The 25970-nt window shown below is 39.0% G+C and overlaps 1 protein-coding gene across 3 annotated transcripts in view; it reads right to left on the reverse strand.

The window, feature by feature from the left end:
• The window catches only part of ATL3 (atlastin GTPase 3), a 54934-nt gene that overhangs the window by 10769 nt on the left and 18195 nt on the right, over nucleotides 1–25970 (reverse strand). For all 3 annotated transcript variants that reach the window (XM_082477173.1, XM_082477174.1, XM_082477175.1), the window contains exons 4-8: nucleotides 23881–23985; nucleotides 23330–23380; nucleotides 11611–11667; nucleotides 10725–10817; nucleotides 9571–9709 (exon numbers count right to left, since the gene is read on the reverse strand). In XM_082477173.1, coding sequence (XP_082333299.1) covers nucleotides 9571–9709; nucleotides 10725–10817; nucleotides 11611–11667; nucleotides 23330–23380; nucleotides 23881–23985 — 445 coding nt within the window. The remainder of the gene's footprint in view (nucleotides 1–9570; nucleotides 9710–10724; nucleotides 10818–11610; nucleotides 11668–23329; nucleotides 23381–23880; nucleotides 23986–25970) is intronic.

The raw sequence follows: 25970 nt of genomic DNA on the forward strand, positions 1-25970 counted from the left end.
ATTAAAAACGGAAAGAAAACTAAAAAACTAATGACTAAAACTGAAGATAATGAGTTTAACTGAATCAACAGTGAAAAATATTCACACACACACACACAGACCTGAGGAGTTTCAGAGGTTTCTTCTACCACTTTTAAACACCTTAATGTGATGTGAACTCTTCCAGAAAACAGGGTGAGGAGAAAGGGTGAGACCAGTATGCCAAAACCAGACAACGGCATTTGTGACCAGAAAATTATAGACCAATCTTGCTCATAAACTTAGATACCAAAATTCCATGCAAATTATTAGGAAATCAAATCCAGCGACAGATACTTATTTTAAAAAGAAAGAAAAAAATAATATATCAGGACCCATTTATCCCAGAAACGCAAAAGTGGTTTAGTTTAGCATTAGAAACATCTGTATCATTCACCACATTAACAGACTAAAGCAGAAAAACCACATGTTCATTTCAATAAATGCAGAAGAAACGTGACAAAATACAATACCAATATATAATTTTTAAAATATTTTTGGCAAAACGGGAATGGAAGGGAACTTCCTTAGTCTAAAATGGATATATACTAAAAACCTACTGCAAACAATAATGGTAAAATGTTAGAAGCATTCCCTTTAAAATCAGAAACAAGATGAAGATGCCTATTATCATTGCTTCTATTCAACACTGTACTGGAGTCCTAGACCTACAAGTCAAGAACAAAATTAAAAAATATAAAATCCGATGTGGAAAAAAGCAAAAACTCCATTCTCCATAAATTACGTAGATAATACCTAATATTTACATATATATTACTAGCAATAACGAGAGTTTAGCAAGATGGCTGAATTTATCATATAGAAAAATCAAATGCATTTCAACATACCAGCATAATTAGGAAAAATAATTTTTAAGATTTCTAACTTCTAAGGAAACTTCTAAAATAAATCTAACAAAACATGTATAAGACCTTAATCAAGTTTTTATATTCTTCATAAAGAAACTAAAAAACCTAAATAAATGGAGAGAGATTACTCTGTTCAGGGTAAGAATACCTTCCCATTGTCATAAATACATGCCAATCCCCATCAGACCAATTTATAGATCCAATGCAATTCCAGTCAAAAACCAGAGACATTAATGAACTTGATAAACTGATTCCAAAACTTACACAGAAGAGCAAAGACTAAAGCATAATTAAGACAGTCCTGAAGATGACTACAGGTAAAAAAGGGAGGGAATCGTTCTACCAGATATCAACTCTTATTATAAATTAACAGTAATTATGATAATGTAGTAATGGCACAGAGCTGGACAAAATGACCAGTGGGACAGAATTAAGAGCCTAGAATCTGACCCATGCATTTATAAAAGGATTTTTTTAAACATAACAGAAATTGCAAACAACGGGAAAACAGAGTATTCAATCAATGATGTCAAAAGTATTGGCATCTATGTACAAAAATAGAAAACGGATCTCCACCTCACATACACAAAAATTAATTCCCAGTCGACTAAACACAAATATGAAAGACAAAATTTAAAAGTGTTTGTATGCATGTGTGTGTGTGCAGAGAAAGGAAAGGATTTTCTAAAACAAGACTTAAAAAGTACTACATAAAATCAAAGGTGAATGAATTCGACCACATTAAAACTAAGACCCTACTACTAAAAAAAGAAAAGGCAAGACACAGGATGGGAGAAGATACCTGCAATGCATAACCACCAACAAGGCGCATATCTTTTTTTTTTTTTTAATAAATTTACTTATTTTATTTATTTATTTTAGGTGCATTGGACGTTCATTGCTGGGCACGGGCTTTCTCTAGTTGCAGAGAGTGGGGGCTACTCTTCGTTATGTTACGTGGGCTTCTCATTGCGGTGGCTTCTCTTGTTGCAGAGCACAGGCTCTAGGTGCGGGCTTCAGTAGTTGTGGCTCACAGGCTCAGTAGTTGTGGCTCGCGGGATCTAGAGTGCAGGCTCAGTAGTTGTGGCGCACGGGATTAGTTGCTCCGCAGCATGTGGGATCTTCCCGGACCAGGGCTCGAACCCGTGTCCCCTGCATTGGCAGGCGGATTCTTTTTTTTTTTTTTTTTTTAATTAATTAATTTATTTATTTATGGCTGTGTTGGGTCTTCGTTTCTGTGCGAGGGCTTTCTCTAGTTGTGGCAGGCGGGGGCCACTCTTCATCGCGGTGCGCGGGCCTCTCACTATCGTGACCTCTCTTGTTGCGGAGCACAGGCTCCAGACGCGCAGGCTCAGTAATTGTGGCTCACGGGCCCAGTTGCTCCGTGGCATGTGGGATCTTCCCAGACCAGGGCTTGAACCCGTGTCCCCTGCATTGGCAGGCGGATTCTTAACCACTGTGCCACCAGGGAAGCCCAAGGCTCATATCTTAAAGTAGACATACAGGATCTTTACAGTGCAGAGAAAGACAACCCAATTAAAACCGGACAACAGGAATTTCAAAGGAAAGGAAACATGAATGGAAATAAATACATGAAAAGATATTCAATCCCATTAGTAATCAGCGAAATGCAATTTAAGATCACAATGAGATATTTTATATCACTAATTTAGCAAAACTAAGATGTTTGATAATACCAAGTGCTGCCAAGGATATGGATCAATGGGAATTTTTATATACACTGATGAAGGGACTATAAACTGGAACAAGAACTTCAGAAAACAATTTGGCATTATCTAGTAAAGGTGAAGCTATATTACATATTCCAATATCCATCAATCCCGCTTTTAAGCACATACCCTTGGGAAATTCCCATATATCCACACATACAAGAATGTTCATAGCAGCACTGTTCATAACAGCAAAAAAAACTGGAGAAAACCATTGAGAATAAACTGTTATATTCACAGAAGGCACTATTATACTACAATGAAACTGAATGAAATACAACTACATGCAATAATACAGATAACCTTAAAAATAAAATGCTCAGTAAAAATTCAAGTTGGTCACATATTACATTTTTATAAAGTTCAAAATTAAAGAAACTTAGCAATAGACTGTTAAGTGAACCAAACACAAGTAATAACTTTTTTTTAATTCAAGGACAGAAAAAGCAAAATTTACAATAGTGGTTATTTCTGTGGAGAGGCAGGGAGATGGGAAGAAGCATACAGGTATAGAAAATAGTACTTGTAATGTTCTGTAGTTCTGGAAAGCTACAGCCCTTGGGCCAAATACGACCTGCTAACTATATTTGTAAAGAAAGTTTTATTGGAAGACAACCATGTACATTCATTAATACAATTGTCTATGGCTGCTTTCTTGCTACAACAGCAGAGCTGAGTAGTTGTAAGGCCCACAAAGTCTAAAATATTTACTATTTAGTCCATTACAGAAAAAGTTTGCCAATTCTAGTTCTAGATAGTAAGTTGGGTAGTGGGTTGATGATGTTCATTAAGTGATGTTTCATACCTTACATATATACATTACGTGTATCCTTTCTTACATGTAATACTTACGCTTTCTTTTGGATATCTAATAGCATATTTAAAAATTTAATGGTAGGTCATTATTTCAATTTGCTTTTATTACTAGTTAGGCCAAACTTTCTCCCATATTTGTTCATCAGCTGATTTCCTTTTCAGTGAACTATTTATTAGGGCCTTATCTTAGAATACAGTCACTCTTCAGCAAGTAAATAAATATGTTATCCTTATGTGTACCATGATAACTAAAATATTTTCTCCAGTTTGTTTGCCTTTTTGTAAATATGCATAAGATTAATTATTATGTATTCAAAACTACAGCACTTTTCCTTGATAATTTCTTTTATTCTTTCTAATTTTAATGAGTCCTTCCCCAATTCCAGAGGTCTAATAAAATTTACTTTTCCCCCATGCTTTAAATTTTATAATTTAGAATTTATTTATGGCTCCTAAATTGAAATCTACACGAGATTTTTCTCTAAATAGTAACATATACTTCCAATCACTGATTTCCACCCCAATCTTAAATAACTAATCAATCGTAAGATCTCGACATCAAAAAATTTTTTAAGTTTTTCAATGTCCTACCTAAATAAATGGGTACCAATCTCCATCTAAATACTCTTAATTCTATAGTCTTTTCAGGATGGCGCCAAAATATGGCCTATATCAACTTTAAAAAGGGATTGATCCCTATATTACACATTGATTAATAGCTTAACATTTGATAAAGGTGACATTTCAACCAGTGGGGGAACGTTGGACTATTCAACAAATAGTGTTGAGACAAATAGGTGCCCATTCAGAAAATAAGCTGGATCCAAACTGGATCATAAATTATAATGTGAAAAATGGAACCACGAAATTTCAAGAAAAAAAAGTGGGACAAATTCTTTATAACCTTGGAGTGAAAAACACATAGGGTACATAAAATGCTATCCCGTGTATATTTATATTTGCTTTGCATATACTAAAAGAAACTCTGGAAGCCTACAAAAATGGAAGAGAGACTTTTCACTAAATACTTACTTCTTAATCTTTTCTGGGATTTTAAACATGTGAGTGCATTACCTATTCAGAAAAAAAAATTTTTTTTATGGTTTCAACGTTCATCACACTGAAAGAATGAGAGCTTCAGCAATTATTTCACAAAAGACGCAGCAGGATCTAGACACCACAGACTGTATTATCCATGTTTTTACCCAGATTTCATAGACCCTCAGCTATTAATGTTTCTATGAAGGCTGTACCAAAATATGAGTTTTAGACTCAGAACAGACAAGAACTCTCTCACGACTGAGACAATCTCAGTATCTCATGGCATCCAAGAAGACTGCTCCCTACAATCTCTTCTGTTTAATTTCTAAACAATTCAGTAGTTACTGTATTAGGTCTCTCTGCCCTAGTAAAAAGGAAGACACTTTTCTTTATGGTGAAGACAGTTGTCCTGTGTCGGATGAAAAGGAGTCTCAAAAATGAGCTCATCTCCTAGCTAACTATTGTAGGAACAGCAGCTCAGCACTGATTATACCAAAACTGTCTGGCAGGTGTTCACCTCTGAATAAATGGTTATTCTTTTTTTAAAAAAAAAAAAATAAAACCACTAAAACAATCCCCAAAGTACTTAGGGGAACATTTGCAGAAAATAGCTTCAGAATGTAGTTCTTAATAAATTTAAATGTCCTACAGAAACTACATGAAGATCCTCTTCTGGATTAACCGTAAACATTCTCAGGCTAATGGTGTCTTGCCCAGGTTATATGGGGCGGGGCTGCAGAACCTCAACCAACTCATTGTACAAGAATATACTTGAGAAAATATATTGAAATGTCTAGGTATTTTTCTAACTCTGAGAAATGTATCAGCTCTACTTAAAGATCCCCCCCCACAATGAAGTTTATGTGGTTCTCAATCAAGCACTTGCCAAATATTCACAAGTCACCTACTATTTGCAATGTAGCATCCTAAATTTACTCTTCACTCAAAACCCTTCAATATCTTGTTTAAAAGGTTCCCTAAAATTACAAACTACCCAACTCCAAAGCTAAAAAGTACATACATGTTTGCAGAGCTAAGAAGAATTCTTCATGAACAATCCTCCTAATGACTATAGTTCCCTAAATAGACACACAAGGGCAAACTAATATTTTTTTTTCTAAGGTTTTTTTTTTTTTAATTTATTTACTATTTATTTATTTATTTGGCTGCTCGGGTCTTAGTTGCAGCACACAGGATCTTCGCTGCAGCATACGGGATCTTTCACTGCAGCGCATGGGCTCCCTACTTGTGGCGCGCAGGCTCAGTAGCTGGGGCACAGGGGCTTAGTTGCCCCGCAGCATGTGGGATCTTAGTTCCCCGACCAGGGATCGAACCCGCATCCCCTGCATTGGAAGGCAGATTCTCAACCACTGTACCGCCAGGGAAGTCCCAGGGCAAACTAATATTAACATATTTTTAAAGTGAAATAAAAAAGGAAATTTTTATTTTTCAAATCTTTCCTTTTAAAAACATCCTTATATGTACTTATTTTTAGGATCTTACAATATATGCTACTCTGCAATCTTTTTACATTTAATAACATATCATGAATATCTTTCTATGTAAATACAGATAGATCCATTTATCTATCTTATCTTTTAAATGACTTCTTTTCATTCCTTTGTGTGATGTACCATAATTTAACCAATTCCTCAAAACTACATATTTGGGTTGTTTCCAATTATTCACTATTATAATAATAATGCCACAGTAGTATTATTCTTGTCCACATATTTTTATCTGCTTACATATGGACAGTCCCTTAGGGTAATCTCCTAAAAGTGAAATAGTGGATCAAAAGACGTGAACATTTAAAATGTTGATACAGTCACATAAAGACTGTGTACCAATACATTTGTACTTTCTTGATTACTGTTATGCAACACATATTTTCATGAATATGTCTTAACCATTTGTATTTCTTCCTTTGGGACTTGCCTTTTCATGTAGCAAAGGAAAATTTTTAACCCTATAAATGTGTTTTATAGTTCAATCATGCATTGGGGAAGCAAATAGTACATAATTATGAGACTAAAGTTTGCTTATATAGAATTTATTCCTTATTTTATAAATAAAATATGAAACTTAGCACACTTAATATTTAGTGATAAACCCTTCACATCTGTAAATATGTGTATGGGGTTGAGCAGTGTCCCCCGCCTAAAATGCATGTCCACTGGAATCTCAGAATGGGACCTTATTTAAAAATAGAGTCTTTACAGATGTAATTAGTTAAGTTGAGATCATACTGGATATGGGTGGGACCTAAATTCAAAGAGCAGTGTCCTTGTAAGAAGAGAGAACACAGAGAGAAGGTGGCCATGTGACCACAGAGACAGAAATCAGAATGCTGAAACTAAAAGCCAAGGAATGCCAAGGATTGCCAGAAACCACCAAGAGAAACACAGGACAGATTCTCCCTCAGAGCCTCCAGAAGGAATCTACCCTGCCAACACCTTATTTTCGGAATTCTGGTCTCCTGAGCTGTTAGGGAATGAATTTCTTTTCTTAAGCCACCCCGTTTGTGGCACTTTGTTACAGCACTCCTAAGAAACTAATACAATATGCATATTGTATTACAATATGCATTACATATTGTATTGCAATACAAAATTTCAAAAGTCAGGGTTACAGAACTTTAAAAAGCTCTTCCTATTTCCTGGAATACCATGATAAAAATGAATTTTAAAACAGAATGTTCTGGGGGCTTCCCTGGTGGCTCAGTGGTTGAGAATCTGCATGCCAACGCAGGGGACACGAGTTCAATCCCTGGTCAGGGAAGATCCCACATGCCGCGGAGCAAGTAAACCCATGTGCCACGACTACTGAGCCTGCACTCTAGAGCCTGTGAGCCACAACTACTGAGCCTGCGTGCCGCAACTACTGAAGCCTGCGCGCCTAGAGCCCGTGCTCTGCAACAAGAGAAGCCACCACAATGAGAAGCCCGTGCACCGCAACAAAGAGTAGCCCACGCTCCCTGCAACTAGAGAAAGCCCACGCACAGCAACGAAGACCCAACACAGCCACAAATAAATAAATTTTTTAAAAAAAGAAAAAAAAAGAATGTTCTGAAATATTTAAATGTTTAATAATACAGAGGAATGTCATTCTGCATGTTTATGTCCGATAACCTGAGACCACCCTAAGACAAGAGGAAAGGCATGAAGAGTCATTCTAACCCACCCTCTCCTAAACATCCTCAGTTAAGAATTCCACTGGGGGCCTTCCCTGGTGGCCCAATGGGTAAGACTCTGCACTCCCAATGCAGGAGACCCAGGTTCGATCCCTGGTTGGGGAACTAGATATCGCATGCATGCCACAACCAGAGTTCGCATGCTGCAACTAAGACCTGGTGCAGCATGAATGAATGAATGAATGAATTTTTTTTAATTCAAATGAAAATCAAGTACTTAAAAAAAAAAAGAATTCCACTGGACATCTTCCCTACCAGTGATGAACAAACCAGAGCTTAGGTTTGGTAAAAGTATGTCTAATAATGGAACGTTATAACCCTAAAAGAACACATCACCTACACACTCAACTTTCTCTCCTATCTAACTCACAAAGTGTTGCCTAAGCAGATTTCTCTCCAAAGCCAGGCCCCAACCTTGGATTTCTGAATTGCCAACCAATAGGCTGTGGAAGTTTCCTGCTCAGGAAAGCTGCCAAACACATAAAAATATCACACAGGTGACAAATAGAAGGTAAAGGTAAGTCTCTCAAACTCGGTTTCTTTTGCAATATTAAGACCAGCTGGAATGTAAATCTTAGGTTGGACAAGCATATTAACTTTCTTGAATCAACTGAGCCAAATAAACTGAAAAAGATGCATTTTACGTTTAATATGAGGCTATGAAAAATTCCCACTTCAAAAGGCAAGTTCTCCTACTAACTAAACAGTATATATCCTCTAAATGACTTCCCCAATGTAACAGAACTTCTAGTTTAGCACAGTAAGGCTTTGAGGCAAGAAGGACGGGGATGTGAATCTCTGCCCCCCTACTTACTAGCTGAGTACTTTGAGCAAGTTGCTTAACTTTCCTAAGCCAGCTTCTTCATTTTTAAGATAAAGGAAATACCAACTCCATGGAATTACTGGGAACATAAAGTATAAAAGTAACGAGCACAGTGCCGGTGCTATTGTCTGAATGTCTGTGTGTGCGCCCCTAAAACTCATATGGTTGAAATCCTAACCCCTAAAGGTGATGGTATTAGTAGGTGGGGCCTTTGGGAGGTGATTAGGTCACGAAGGTGAAGCCCTCAAGAATGGGATTAGTGCTCCTATGAAAGAGATACTACAATCAGAACTCTTGAGACCAGAAAGAGAACCCTCACCCAACCATGCTGGCACTCGGATCTTGGATTTCCAGCCTCCAGAACTGTGAGAAATGAATTTCTGTTGCTTATAAACTACCCAGTCAATGGTATTTTGTCATAGCAGCCTGGAGAGACTGACAGTTGGGAACACAGCCGGCCTCTAAAAACGGCAGCTATTATTATTTCTACTTTACTCGGAACCTAAGAAGCTCAGATAAGTTTATAAACAAAAGCACTTAGTTTAACACATGTGTAAACTGAGGACTAGCCATTAAATGACTCAAGGTCTCAGTGAAAAAGGAACAAAAATAAGGTAATGGAACCCAAGTGTCCCACCTCTGATTTCTCTAAGCTACCATCTAGTCAGCACTTCCTGATATTAACTCATGACCCAGCATCAAGTTTTGCTATAATCACAAATAAGATGAAAACAATAGCCATGCCGTGCATCATGCTACCTTTGGGAATTTAATTTTACATCATAAAAATGAGCTAATGATAAGTTTTCCCTTTTTTAGCACTTTTATCTCTTGTAAACCAGTAATCATAACATCTCTCTTAGAAAGATCATTAATGGGTATTACCACAACCATTTCAGATGGAGAAACTATGGTCACAGTAAGGCAGGAGCAAAAACTGAACTAGATTCTAAATACTGTTCTTTCTAAGAGAACATACTATTTCTCTTAGCATTTACTATTCACAATTGATATTTTCTGGTCACTATTTAATTCCCAACATAAAATCACATGTATAAAATAACATCATTTGAAACATACCTTTCACTTTGCCATCAAAGTCAGGGCTTGTGGCGACCTGGAGCCCTGGATGCGGTAGCAGAAAACAGGTGACACTGGAGAAACATGAGTGAATGTGATTTCGGACATTCTGAATTTCTTCATGTTGATGTTCTTTCACCTGCCAATAAAGGCCGACAATTTACAAAAGACCATTTGATTTTCCTCACCAGCAACCACTAGTATATGACAAAGGAAAAACTTCCCAACTCTAATGGATCGTAGTGGCCTAGGTGTTATCCAGTGAGAAAACTCAGAACCCTAAGAAGCAATAAATGCATAAAATCGATTAACCATGGCTTGGCTCCTAGAGCTATCAAAGAACAGCAACTAAAGAGTTTCTTAAAAAAGAGTATTGCACAAGACTTAGGAAGAATAAGGGAAGGTTTGTGGGCATGAAGCAGGGTCTAACCAATTAGCAGTGATTGACAGAGGCCTCCTGTGTTTTTTTTTGTTTTTGTTTTTTTAATAAATTTATTTATTTTATTATTTTTATTTTATTTATTTATTGTTTCTGGCTGCGTTGGGTCTTCGTTGCTGAGCGCGGGCTTTTTCTCTGGTTGCTGAGAGTGGGGGTTACTCTTCGTTGCAGTTCCCGGGCTTCTCTTGTTGCAGAGCATGGGCTCTAGGCGCGCGAGCTTCAGTAGTTGTGGCACGTGGGCTCACTAGTTGTGGCTCGTAGGCTCTAAGCGCAGGCTCAGTAGTTGTGGTGCACGGGCTTAGCTGCTCTGTGGCATGCGGGATCTTCCCGGACCAGGGATCGAACCTGTGTCCCCTGCACTGGCAGGCGGATTCTCAACCACTGCGCCACCAGGGAATCCCGACTTCTGTGTTTTGAAGCCTGTTTGTATCCACACCAGAAACAAAAGGCACATATGGACCCACGTGTAAAATGTGAAACGGAAATTGCAATCAAAGCTTGGGCTTTTGCACGGGGCTCTGCTCTCCAATCCCTGTGAGTTATATACATGGGTTCTCTAATCTTACCATGAATAATATTATTGTGTGCTAATATTCTGGAGTGTTCAACACACAGGGTAATTTTCCATGATGTGCTTTAAATACAATAGCTAAAGGCAAATGAGAAAGTTATCACTACTTTAGGTAATTCCTCAGAAGATTATATTTCTATTTACCTGTAGACGCTTTTCCAAAAACGACATTCCTCCCTGTAGTCCATAGTTGTATTCATAAGGGAAACTCCAGTCTCGAACCAGAAACATCAGTGTCTATTTAGAAAGACAGCAGAATGTATTATAATACTGCATAAATGTATTTTCAAAATAACCACAAATACTTCTTTCCATAATGCCAGCTTCTTCAAAGGGGGCAAGAAAATGTGCTAAAGGATTTATCAACTCTGTAATGTCTTAGAAACCTTACAAACACTAGCAGAACATGTATAAACCATATGTGAGGTCAATATCCCATCTGATATTTTTGTTCTCATGGGTTAATAATTAGGAAGAGACTGATGAGAAAATGTTAAATTCGGGGCTCTGCTCGAAACACAAGTATGAGGAATGTGGTGGAGCACAAGAAAAACATATGGCACTAGCTACTCATAAAATGATATCTACTTTTAACATCAGAAAGGAAAAGAAAACTAAAACAATAATACTTAGAGATCCTCTAATCTTACTGAGGTTACTATGCATTCTTACCCTCATAAAACAATTAGCTAAAGCAGGGGTCAGCAAACTTTCTGTAAAGGGCCACAGAGTCAATATTTCAGGCTGCTGTAGCAAGAAGCAGCCATGGACAATGCAAATGAGTGTAGCTGTGTTCCAATAAAACTTTCACTGTGGACACTGACATTTAAATTTCAAATAATTTACACATGTCATGAAATATTATTCCTCTTTCGATTTTTTTCAACCATTTACAAATGTAAAAAAGAACATTCCTAACTCACAGGTCATATGAAAGCAGGCAGCTGGCCAGATCTGGCCTGTGGATTGTAGTTTGCTCATCTCTGAACTAAAACAAAGATATGACTTAAATTTATAGTTAATATTCTACCTGGAAGGGTTTTTGGAAAATTTCATCCATCGCCAGACGACCATATTCTGTGAAGAGCTTTAAAAAAAGAAGAGTTATGGTTTGTAAGGCAATATTACATAAAGTATTTCTATGGCTATTCTATAGCAAATAATTCATTTAACAGACTGAACAGTACTTATATGAGACCAAAATTCTACAGTTTCAAAAGCCCGCAGGAGTCATGAACCTTAAAATAATCTTGACTATTCCTCTCTCTCACATTTCTTATCCCAATTCATTAGCAAACCCAAAATCCAACCACTCACAACTTCCATGTGGCTTACAATATTGCAATAGCTTCTCCCGCGTCAGCCCTTGCCCCCCACAGGCTCTTCTCACTACAGCGGCCACGGTGGCTCTGTCATACACAAGGTTAGTCAGACCACATCATACCTCTGCTCAAAACCCTCCGACCTCATTCAGGATAAAAGCCAGTCCCTACAGTGTGATCCAGCCACACTGGATCAAGGCCCTCCTTGATGTTCCTCTAACCTGCAGGGCACACTGCTGCCTTAGGGCCTTTGTTTTCACTCCTCCTTCTGCCTGCACTGTTCTTCCCCCAAACATCTGCACAATCAGCTCCCTCACCTCTTCAGGTATTTACTCCAACGACTCCTTCTCAATGAAGCCTCCCATGGCCATCTACCTAAAAAGATTACAGTTTTCCACATAATATTTCCTACCCCATGCCCTTGTGAAATTTTTCTCCTTCACCTGTCTCACTACCTAACATAATATACCTTTATTTATCTTGATTAGTGTCTGTCTTCACTACTAGCATTTAAACTTCGTGAGGGCAAGGACGTTTGTCTGTTCTGTGCACTACGGGACCTCCAGCAGCAACAGTAGCATGTACTGGGCCTGTAGGATGCATGCCATTCAAATGACCCAATGAATGAATTCTTTAAAGTCAGGGTTTACACATACATTTACCTCTATTTCTTCATGAAGCCTCACTAAAAAGTAAAGCAAAACGAAGTTTAAAAATTGTAAACTCGGGGCTTCCCTGGTGGCGCAGTGGTTGAGAGTCTGCCTGCCAATGCAGGGGACACGGGTTTGGGCCCTGGTCTGGGAAGATCCCACATGCCACGGAGCAACTGGGCCCGTGAGCCACAATTACTGAGCCTGCGCGCCTGGAGCCTGTGCTCCGCAACAAGAGAGGCCACAATAGTGAGAGGCCCACGCACTGCGATGAAGAGTGGCCCCCGCTTGCCACAACTAGAGAAAGCCCTCACACAGAAACGAAGACCCAACACAGCCATAAGTAAATAAATAAATTAATTTAAAAAAAAAAAGATATAAAGCGGTAATCTTTTAAAAAAAAAATTGTAAACTCAAAAAAAAAAAATTGTAAACTCACAGGACAGAGAGGATCAGAAATGATATGAAAAAGAGGAGTTGTCACAAACACGCTGGAAGGAAAACAAATGAGAACTGTCTCGGGTTTTGGCTTTCTCCGCCCTGCTAAGAAATCTGTGAGGCAGGGGCCAGAAAGGAACAAGCAGAGTCTCTCAGCAGAATCCCTGAAAGGCTCAGAAATTAGAAGCACCAGTCACCCTGAAGGAGGGCGTGAGGGAGCTGGGCTGACAGCTAAGGAAATGGCTGGAAGTCTTTGGAGAGATCACCGACACTCCCAGATCCTGCTCCCTCCCCCTGCTTCAATCCCCTTCCTGCCCCCACAGAAGATGGGAAGTGAACCAAAAAGAATTTAGACTTTGAAACCAAACTCAGCTGAAGATGGGAGTAAGTCCCCTACCTTACTGGAAACAGGTACTTAAGTCAAGTCTACATGTGCCACAGTGAGACTCCTTGGGCCTCTCACCCTGCTGGAGCCACAGCAAGCTTTACCTACCCAGGCAGGAGTTTAAAGATGTCTCTGGAGAAACTGACAACCCAAGAATAATAGTCTGCAAATACTGACATTTAGGGGCTGCAACAAAATAACTAAATAATCTTGCCCAATGATCTCACTGGTGATCCAAACCAGTACAAAAGGCCCAATCTCTTACCAAAAGCTCCCAGTTGGTATTTTAGTGGCTCACTCTTAAATACAGATGACCAGGGACCACCACACCTTTGAGAAAAGCTTATAGCAGGGAAGACAAAACACTCATGTCTTTCAATTCTAGAACATCATCTTAATCCTTTTATAATTTCTTTCCCTCCATTTTCTGTGTTCTGTTTTACTAATATCGATTACCAACATGTTAAACCTCTCCTGAATTGATCCTCAAATTTTCCTATTTTTCGGTGCCCTCCGTTTTCCCTCTCCTCCACCCCTCCCTCTCCTCTTTTCCACGCCTTTCCCTTCTCTCTCCTCCCCCCTCTATCTCTCTCCTCTCCTCTTCTCTTCTCTCGATGCTCCACTGCCCCCCTGCTACTGATTTCTACTCTCCATCTTTTTAGTCAACCTGTTAGGAAAATTTTCTCCAATTTACCTTCTAACTCCTCCTGTACTGAATTTTCCATTTTTGCTGTCATAGTTGTAATTTCCAGGAGCTCTTTCTGGTTTTTTTTGTTTTTTTTTTAATTAATTAATTAATTAATTTATATTTTTGGCTGTGTTGGGTCTTCGTTTCTGTGCAAGGGCTTTCTCTAGTTGCGGCAAGCGGGGGCCACTCTTCATCGCGGTGCGTGGGCCTCTCACTATCGCGGCCTCTCTTGTTGCAGAGCACAGGCTCCAGACGCACAGGCTCAGTAGTTGTGGCTCACGGGCCTAGTTGCTCCGTGGCATGTGGGATCTTCCCAGACCAGGGCTCGTACCCGTGTCCCCTGCATTGGCAGGCAGATTCTCAACCACTGCGCCACCAGGGAAGCCCTCTGGTTTTCTGAAGGTTGCTTTATACCAGCATCCTGTTATTTCTTGGTTGTAACAGTTGCAACATCTTATTTTTCTGAGGACATAAGTGTACCAAGAATGAAGAAAAAGCCCACACTAAGGTACATAACCATGAAAATTCATGCCAAGAATCAGAAGATCTTAAAAGCTTCAGAGAGAAACAAAAAGGTCACATACAAAGGAATCAGATGATGTGGGACTTCAGCTGAGACACTGGAAGCTGGAAAGTAATGGAACGATGCCTTCAATTCTAAAACAAAATTATTTCCTATAATTCCAGGATAAAATTAACACATGCTCAGACTTATTAGACCTCAAAAATGTTATCTCCTATGCAGCCTTTCTCAGGAAGTTACTGGAGAATGCATACAATGATGGACAGAATAAACAAAAGATTAAATGGGATCCAACTGAGAAAGGAATTGAAAAGAAATTGCCCGGCCCTGATTTCAAACTATATTACAAAACTATAGTAATCAAAACAGTACGGTACTGATATAAAAACAGACACACAGATCAATGGAACAGAACAGAGAGCCCGGAAATAAACCCTCATATATATGGTCAATTAATTTTGGAAAAGGGGGACAAGAATACACAATGGGGAAAGGAGAGTCTCTTCAATAAATGGTGTTGAGAAAACTGGACAGCTACATGCAAAAGAATGTAACTAGACTACTATATTACACCATACACAAAAATTCACTCAAAATGGATCAAAGACTTGAATGTAAAACCTGAGACCATAAAACTCCTAGAAGAAAACATAGGTGGTAAGCTCCTTGACATAGGTATTGGCAATGATCTTTGGATTTGACACCAAAAGCAAAGGCAACAAAAGCAAAAATAAACAAGTGAACTACATCGAACTAAATAGCTTCTGCACAGCAAAAGAAACCATCAACAAAATGAAAAGGCAATGTACCAAATGGGAGAAAATATTTCCCATTCCCAAATCATGTCAGATAAGAGGTTAATATTCAAAATATATAAAGAACTTATGCAACACAACAGCCAAAAAAAAAAAAAAATCTAATTAAAAAACAGGCAGAGGACATGAATAGACCTTTTCCCAAAGAAGACATACATGTAGCCAAGAGACACATGAAAAGGTGCTCAACATAATTAATCATCAGGGAAATGCAAATCAAACCCACAATGAGCTATCACTTCACACCAGTCAGAATGGCTATTATCAAAAAGACAAGTGTTGGAGAGGATGTGGAGAAAAGGGAGCCCTTGTCCACTCTTGGTGGGAATGTAAATTAGTGCAGCCACTACAGAAAACATTATGGAGGTTCCTCAAGAAATTAAAAATAGAACTACCATATGATCCAGCAATCCAACTTCTTGGTATATATCCAAAGGAAACAAAACCATTATTTCAAAGAGATATCAGCACTCCCATGTTCATAGCAGCATTATTCACAATAGCTAAAATACAGAAACAATCTAACAATCTAAGTGTCTGTCAATGGAAGAACAGATAAGAAGAATGTTATGTATATTATATATATATACATAATGGGTTATATATACCACAAGGGAATTTTTTTCAGTCTTTAAAAAGAAGGAAACCTTGTCATCTGTGGCAACATGGATGAAACTTAAGGGTAATATGCCAAGTTATATGCAGATTAACCCTCCATGTTGTTCAAGGGTCAACTGTAGTTAATAATACTGTACTGTATACTTGAAAGTTGCTAAGAGTTTTAAAAGTTTTTATCACACACACACAAAAATAATAAAAATAATTTTTTATTAAAAAAAAGAAAATAGGGACTTCCCTGGTGGTCCAGTGGGTAAGACTCCATGCTCCCAATGCAGGGGACCCATGTTCAATCCCTGGTCGGGGAACTAGATCCCACATGCGTGCCACAACTAAGAGTTCACATTACACAACTGAGAAGTCCACAAGCTGCAACTAAGGTTCTGCATGCCGCAACTAAGAAGTCCACATGCCGCAACAAAGATCCTGCGTACCACAACTAAGACCTGGCGCAGCCAAAATAAATAAATAAATAAACAAATAAACAAATAATTGTAATAAATAAATAAATACATAAATAAATTACTAGGATGACGGCTATGCCCCAGGTCTAAAAGAAGCACTCCAGACTAAAGGAAGAAAACACAGGCCAAGAAGTCATGCCTCCCCAAGGAAAAATAAAACAGAACCTAAAGTATTAAGATCAGACTGAGACATTTTTTGAGTCTCTCCTTTGCAGACACATTACTGATAAGCACAGAACACTAAACTAATGAAAAGAGTGATATAAGACACCTCAGTTATGAAGAACATATACATATATCCATATAATAAGGCAAATACAAATACTTTTTTTTTAATTTATTTATTTTAATTAACTTATTATTTTTGGCTGTGTTGGGTCTTCTTTGCAGTGCGCGGGCTTCTCATTCTGGTGGCTTCTCTTGCTGTGGAGCACGGGCTCTAGAGCACGGGGGCTTCAGTGATGCGGCATGTGGGCTCAGTAGTTGTGGCTCGTGGGCTCTCTTAGAGCACAGGCTCAGTAGCTGTGGCGCACGGGCTTAGTTGCTCCATGGCATGTGGGATCTTCACAGACCAGGGCTTGAACCCGTGTCCCCTGCATTGGCAGGCAGATTCTTAACCACTGCGCCACCAGGGAAGCCCACAAATACTTTTTTAACCAAAAATTGCAACGTTAACTACTGGGAAGATGAGAGGAAGGAGACTGAGTGAGGGGTAGGAGTTGTAAAGAGAGAGAAATCCTAATTTTATATAAGAAATAATACTTAATTTTTTAAATCCAGAAGGAACAATATAAGCACGTTCTTTAAAACTGTAGATACAAATAGCAGAAGACACAGCCAAAAGGAGTACAAGTGGCTGCCTCTGGAGAAAGGGAATGGGACGTAGAAAGGATGCTCATTATGAACACTGCAAGACTACTGACTTTTAAACTATGAATACAGATCACCATGTTAAAAATAAATGTTTTTTAAAAAAAAGTACAGGTTTCCCTGGCGGCGCAGTAGTTAAGAATCCGCCTGCCAATGCAGGGGACACGGGTTCGATCCCTGGTCCGGGAAGATCCCACATGCCGCAGAGCAACTAAGCCCGTGTGCCACAACTACTGAGCCTGCACTCTAGAGCCTGTGAGCCACAACTACTGAGCCCACACGCCACAACTACTGAAGCCCGTGCACCTAGATCCCGTGCTCTGCAACGAGAAGCCACTACAATGAGAAGCCCATGCACCGCAATGAAGAGTAACCCCCACTCGCCACAACTAGAGAAAGCCCACACACAGCAACGAAGACCCAATGCAGCCAAAAATAAATAAATAAAATAAATAAATTTATTAAAAAAAAAAAAGTACCTGGTAAATTAAAATACTATATATAAAAAAAGACAAAACACACTATAAAACTATATACAACTATGATTTCCTATCTGTAATTCTGAAATCCAAAAAGCTCTAAAACCCCAAGTTAAGCAGCAAACTCATTTGGAGGAAAGTCTGCCTTAAACTGATATAAGGCTTTAAATAGGTTTTATTTATCCTATTTCATATAATTAGTGACACATTTCACTGCAGAAATATTAATGTGTTTAATTAGAAGGTATTAACCAAATGCCCATTCCTATCCTAGACATCATGCTATAATATATGCACCATATTATCTATCTAAAATCCAAAAACGAGACTTCCCTGGTGGTCCTGCGGTTAAGACTCCGTGCTCCCAGTGCAGGGGGGCCGGATTCGATCCCTGGTCAGGGAACCAGATCCTGCATGCCGCAACTAAGAGCCCACATGCCACAACTAAAAGATCCCACATGCTGCAACTAAAGATACCGCATGCCACAACCAAGATCCCAAGTGCCACAACGAAGACCCAGCGCAGCAAAATAAGTAAATTTAAAAAAATTTTTTAATTTTAAATCCAAAAAAATTTGAACTCCAAAACACCTGTAGCCTCAAAGCGTTTGGATAAGGGCTTGTTGTCACATGTCATATATTTCCTATAGGGATACATACCTGTTTACAGAAACGCAGGAAAAGAATAGAAAGGATATATTCAAAACTGATCGGCATAGTGGTTACCTCTGGGAAGGGGGAGAGGGGGACTTCAGCCTTATCCAAAGTGCCCAATTTTTTGAAAGGATAATATTTCTAATTTCATAAGTAATATTATACATTATTAACTTTTAAAAAGAGAAAAAGTATTACAATGATAGATATCATCTTACCCATTTAGAGAGCTTAATTCTAGGCTCTATGAAGAAGGCACAGAGTGAAGGGAGTATCTCCACCAGGAAACCTTTCCCAATCCCCCAGGCTGGGACCTCTGATACCTCGGCATCTCTCTCCCTCAGCACTTAATAGGTAACGAACTCCTGTTCAGAACCCTGTTTTTGTAATTTACATGGAATCAAATCTAGCCACTTTTTTTCTTTTGTCTTCTTCCTTTGACATCTTGCTTAAAAAATTCTCCCTCGGGACTTCCCTGGTGCTCCAGTGGTTAAGAATCTGCCTTCCACTGCACGGAATGTGGGTTCAATCCCTGGTCAGGGAACTAAGATCCCACATGCCGTGGGGCAACTAAGCCCACATGCCTAAACTAGAGACCCCACGTGCCACAAAACACAGAGCCCACGTGCCCTGGAGCCCTCGCACCACAACTAGAGGGCCCGTGTGCCATAACAAAAGATCCCACGTGCCACAATTAAGACCCGATGCAGCCAAATAAATAAGCAAATAAATATTTTTTTTTAAATTTCTCCCTCAGGGCTTCCCTGGTGGAGCAGTGGTTAAGAATCCACCTGCCAATGCAGGGGACACAGGTTCGAGCCCTGGTCCAGGAAGATCCCACATGCCGCACAGCAACTAAGCTCATGCGCCCCAATTACTGAGCCTGCGCTCTAGAGCCCGCGAGTCACAACTACTGAAGCTTGTGTGCCTAGAGCCCGTGCTCCGCAGCAAGAGAAGCCACGGCAATGAGAAGCCCATGCACCGCACGGAATAGCCCCTGCTCACCGCAACTAGAGAAAGCCCGCGTGCAGCAATGAAGACCCAATGCAGCAAAAAAATAAATAAATTTATTAAAAAAATTTCTCCCTCAATATTGCATATTGGCCTATTTTTTCCAGTTATTTATGGTTTTTTTTTTACATCAAAATATTTAATCATCTGGAATTTATTTTCGTATATAGCACAAGGTAGGCATCTAATTTCTATTGTATCTAAATACATAGGCAACTATCCTAACATCATTTACTGACTGATCCATCCTTTCTGTATTATATATTCTTAAGTAGAATGAAATATATGAAAATGTACTGTATCATAAGTATATATCACATTAATCTATTTTTCCCTGAACCAGTGCCCTGTTGCAGTAATTATAGCCTTATAAGATGTCCTAAGTCAGTTTTCTCTTATTTCCCCCACCCCTTGTAATATTCTTGGCGGTTTTACAATTTAACTTTCCAAATGAATCTCAGAACAATCTCAGAACTCTGTCAAGTTCCCAAAAGAATACCTTTATGATTCTGTTTAATGGGAAAGAAGTAACAACTTTATAATACTCAGTCTCATATGAGGTAACATTTATAAAATACACAGCAGTGTCTGGTACAGAGTAAGCAATAAACGTGTTAGCTCCACATATAGAAGATACATATGAAATATAGATATTTACAGAAGAAACAAGGTGTATTCCTGCATGTGGTTAAATCTTTTATATGCTTCATACAACACTGAAGTGCTTCATACAGGTCTCCTTAAATTTATTCCAAGTTGTTAATATTTTGCTACAGCAAATGTTTTCCATTACATTTTTAAACTGGTTAATGTTGGTAGATAGGAAAGCCTACAGATTTTTGTATTTGTACTTTGTGATTGGTACCGAATTTTTTTTTTTAGTTCTAAATAGTTCACCAGTTGATTCTTGTGAATTTCCAGGTACACAAGAAAACTATTGTCTCTTTCATAAAATTTATATTTATTCAACTTCTAGATCTACCATCAATCAGCCTTGTCCAATGAGACAAGGCCTCTGGCCATTAGGCCCAGCGGTCACCCTCCATAGGCGTAAAATCCATCCGACCCACCATCCCTGTTCTCACTGACCAGTGCCCTAACCCTAGTCACATCCCCCCTCCGGCTTCACAGTCGAAGGCACTGGCACGACCAGCCACTTAATTCTCCGGTCCCCCCTCCCCCACCCTCAGACAATTCCACTGTTTCTCCTGCAACTTCAGAGCCACAATGAACACTCTCCTAAATTTCCAGCTCCTTCTCTGAGAATTTCTTCTACCTCCCTGCTTTAACAAAACCTGAGGGCACAATTTTCCCCATAAATATCTGAAGTAGCAGCTGTTATTCTCTCACATCCCATGTGTCTCCAGATCAAAAGGTGGGGTTGGTGACTTCCCTGCTCCCCTTTATCACTTCTCAACCATCATCCTCCATCTTCTGGTAAAAAGCCCTACTCCTTTAGGATTTGCACCATTCTGTAGAATAATCTCTTTCCCCATTCTTTATTGCCATCCATCTGCAAACATGTGGTCATTCCCTATCATTCATCAAGCACTTTGACACCTGTCCCAGTCCTCTTCATCAAAGCAGGCACTTCCATTCAATCCCTGCTTCAGCCAAGAACCTACGATGAGTAAAGATTTTTTCCTCCCCTACAGTAGGACATAATTAACAGAATCAGGAATGTTTAGTTTTGAAATGATTATGGGAAAGACATGTTTAAACACATCTTGGGTTTGAGGAACCACAGGATGGTGGAGCTCTTGAGAATAGTATCAAAGGAGAATTACGTAACTGCATCATAATCCTTATCACCTGTTATGGAGTTGTGCCCACCCCCCCAAAAAATAGGTTGAAGTCCTAATCCCTGGTACCTGTGAAATGTGACCTTATTGGATGAAGGGTCTTCTCAGATTATTCAAGTTAAGATAAGGTCATTAGGGTAAGACTTAATCCAATATGACTAGTGTCCTTATAAGAAGACATAACAGAAACACAGGGAACAGAATGCAACGGGACGACAAAGACACACAGACACAGGGGGAAGACAGCCACATGAAGACAGAGGCAGAAACTGAAGTGTTACAGCTGCAAGCCAAGGAATGCCAAAGATTGCCAAAAAACCACTAGAAGCCAGGAAGAGGCAAGAAAGGATTCTCCCCACAGGCTCGCAGAGACTGTGGCCCTGTCAACCACTTCATTTTCGACTTCTAGCTTCCACAACTGTGAGATGATACAGTTCTACTGTTTTAAGCCACCCAGGTCGTGGTACTCTGTGACAGTAGTCCCAATACATCACCCATGCCTAGTCATTTAGGTACCCTCTCACTGACTGGACTACAAAATCCATAAAGAATCATGTCTACCTCACATACTATGGTATCTACAGCACTTGGTCCACTGCCTCACACAAATTAGGCACTCCAAAAAAAGGAGCTTAGAAAGGAATAAGTTTCAGGTGAAAAGGTGTCAAACTCAAGTTTTGAAGGATATGTACTATGGAGCAACAGCTCTCAACCACTGAACGATGGCATTGGTATAGAACCACCAATTATGAAGTACAGGTAACTGCTAATAGTAACATTAAGAACCAAAATTTAGGAATTATTTCCTTTTTTTTTTAAAAGAAATAGAAATTAGAACTAATTCAAGGTAATTTCTATAATAAAAGACACCCCCACTCTGGTATTGATATGTTTCTTGAATGCCGGTGGGAGGAGTAGAATTAGAGAAGCATGCCAAATTGCATCCAACTCTGGAATACTCAATGAAGAGGATTTTACAAGAAAAATGTAGAAGAACTGCTACTATTGGGACTTCCCTGGTGGCAGAGTGGTTAAGAATCTGCCTGCCAACGCAGGGGACACGGGTTCAATCCCTGGTCTGGGAAGATCCCACATGCCGTGGAGCAACTGAGCCCGTGCACCACAACTACTGAGCCCGTGTGCCACAACTACTGAAGCCCGCACGCCTAGAGCCCGTGCTCTGCAACAAGAGAAGCCACCGCAATGAGAAGCCCGCGCACTGCAACGAAGAGTAGCCCCCACTCGCCGCAACTAGAGAAAGCCCGTGCGCAGCAACGAAGACCCAAAGCAGCCCCCAAAAAAGAACTGCTACTATGGAGAAGAAGAGACAATGACTAATAACAGTAGCAGTGATAGGTATAAATAATGGCTAGCAGTTATTAAGCACATACTGTTTTCCAGGCACATGATCCTATGCATTTTATAAATATGAATTTATTTAACCTCGCCTGAATTATTGCAATAGCTCCATAACCAGTCTCACTGAATGCGCACTTGTGCCTCTAAAAATCTATTCTAAGCACAACAGCCAGGGTGATCCTTTCATAATATGTCAAATAATATCACTCCTCTGATCAAAACATGGTTCCCATCTCACCCAGAGGAAAAGCCCAAGTCCTTACAAAGGTAGGGCATCACTGGAAGCTGAATGCCTCTCTGACTTCATCACTTGGCCTTCTCCTGTCTCACCCTCCAACCCCACCCACTGGCCTCCTTGCTGTTCCTGGATCCCGCCAAGCACACTCCACCTCAGGGTCTTTCTTCCTGCTGTCCCCTCCCCTGCACCACTCCCCACACCCCTCCCCCCAACATATCTGCAGGACTGACCCACCCACTTTCTTCTGGTTCCCAGCTCAACTCACTAAGGCCTTCCCTGACCACTCCAGCCACAGATACAGAGTGCAGGATTACCATGAACCCCAAGCCTTCCTCCAAGTTTCAATCTTTGGCTGAAACTACTCAGTTGTAAAACGTATCTTAGCCTTAAAACTTTTAAATGATATATTAACATTTTTATGAGAAATATATACCTGTAGCTGTTGAAGATCATCTTCCTGAATGTTCTGGGACAAATTATAAATCTAGAAAACAAAAGTCCAGATTTATTCTACTCTAGCTTACTTCAAATGAATCCCAAATAAGCCTAAAGGACTGAACAGAAGCTTTGTACAATTAAAGATCTGCATATAAGAATACGAGGTCTGTTTAAACAGTAATAACATCTGTCTTTTGGAAAACTATGCATATAATGTTGAAATCACATAATCTTTCCTTTACACTTTAAAATATAGTTTTCTTCAATTTTTACCAAATCTACATTTCCTGTATGATGTAAATGATATAATTTCGATTTTCACTTTTCAGACTTTTCTTGGAATATACTACATATATTTATGACCAAAATGGAAAAATAGTTTAGGCTCCTTCTTAAGCTTGTAAGAACTTAACTTATATCTGTAGTCTAAAAAGAACATTTACATATCACCATAGGAATGCTGATAACAGAACAATAACTGAAACTAGATGTATTCTCTTCATCTTATTTCTTCTACAAACTTTTTTCCTAGTCAAATGGCCTTACCTGAACAGAGCTAGTCATGGTACTTAGAGCAAAGATGGTAGCACAATCTTTCACAGTGGACTGGCTGTCAAATGCCCCCTGGGTATCCATCAGAACAACTGCAACCTATGAAAAAAAGGAAACACAAACAAAATATGTAAAAGTGAGAAGGGAAGACACGCAAGGAGAAATTGAAAAGTACAGGTAATATTTAAATGAGGCTTAAGCACCTGCTCGTAGGTTCTATCAGAAAAGTATAATTACAGTTGACCCTTGAACAACAGGGGTTTGAACTGCGCAGGTCCACTTAATACGTGAATTTTTTTCAATAAATGGAAGTAATCAGCTGCCTTCTATTTTTGAACAGAGAACTTTGCTGGAGAAGATTATCTGCTCTCACCCGGTGATATGATACAAAATAGAGGTATACAAAGCAATATGAAAAGAGGGGAAAATCACCCTAACAATCAAAACAGCCAAATGTTGAAGTCAATTAGCTCACTTTCGAAGCCAGTCATTTGGACTGGCTAAGTCAATTAACTAATTGACTTAGTTTAAACTTAGGCATAATCATAATCAAAAAATAAATAAATAAAACATATGGTGTGGGATATTTTTGGCATTTACCTGCAAGGCTGCATTCTTCTCTCAAATTTCTAGAGTTTTCTGGTTGTTTGATAAAATAAAATGAACATTTATTTCAATCTTTATGAAAGAGAGACCACACCACAGATGCCAAATGAAAGCAGGAGAAACTAGGCTATCATTCACTCTATGTAATCTGGTTTCATGAAGCCTTAATGAACGTTCCCACCTTAAAAGTTAGATGTATGCAAAATGTTAAATAAGATATAGTACCTTATAATCCTTATACAACTTGCTATAATTTTCAATCATATAATTTAAAAATAAAACTTTTCAAACTCATGCATAACTGGTTCCAAAAGAGGACAGGGTTTAACATGTTCAGAAAAATAAGTAAATTCATCAGCAAGTGCCTAGTTCTTTACCAATACCGAAATTATTGCAAAGGCCAGAAGGGAAGCTTTCTATGAAGCTCTATTGAATACAAGAAGAGAAATGCCATAGTCAAAAACATATTTAAGTAAGATTTATGATAACAAATACAAATCAAAATTTTTATTCTTAGAAATGACATTTTTATTACTTAGAAAAGTATTTTTATTCTTAGAAATAATAATAAATCATTTTATATAGTTTATATATCAGGGTCCATTAATAACATATATTTATGGATTTTCATATACCCAACGCACTACTGTGATTGAATACATATGATATAAATTCAACCAAAAGAAAGCACTATTCAGAAAAAAAAGATCAATTCAAATGAAATGAAGTTTCTAGCCTGAATACACTGAAACCTAATGATAAAAGACTTCATCTACCCATACTTTAGCGGTTTTGTGAAGAGGATACTGTCAAACTAAACGACCAATCAAGACTAATCATGGGGACTACCCTGGTGGCGCAGTGGTTAAGAATCTGCCTGCCAATGCAAGGGACACGGGTTTGAGCTCGGGTCCGGGAAGATCCCACATGTCACGGAGCAACTAAGCCTGTGGGCCACAACTACTGAGCCTGTGCTCTAGAGCCCGCGAGCCACAACTACTGAAGCCTGCGTGCCTAGAGACCACGCTCCTCAACAAGAGAAGCCCGCGCACTGCAATGAAGAGTAGCCCCCGCTCACCGCAACTAGAGAAAGCCCGCACGCAGCAACAAAGACCCAATACGGCCAAAAATAAATAAATAATAAATTAATTAATTAAAAACAAAAATAAAACTGAAGGTTTAAAAAAAAAAGACTAATCATGGCTGGAACAAGTGGATTTCCACATGTGAAAGAATGGTTTTGGATCCCTACCTCACATCATATACAAAAATTAACTAGAACAGATCAAGACCGAAATATTAGAGCAAAACCCACAAAACTCATAGAAGAAAGCATAGGTGTAAATCTTCATGACCTCAGATTAGGCAATGGTTTCTAATATATGACACCTAAAGCACAATAAACCAAAAAAAAATACACAAACTGGACTTCAAATAATTGCAAATCACATACCCGATGACGGTCTAGTATCCAGAAT

The sequence above is a fragment of the Balaenoptera physalus genome, assembly GCF_965194825.1.
Source record: "Balaenoptera physalus genome assembly, chromosome: 10".
Taxonomy (NCBI): domain Eukaryota; kingdom Metazoa; phylum Chordata; class Mammalia; order Artiodactyla; family Balaenopteridae; genus Balaenoptera; species Balaenoptera physalus.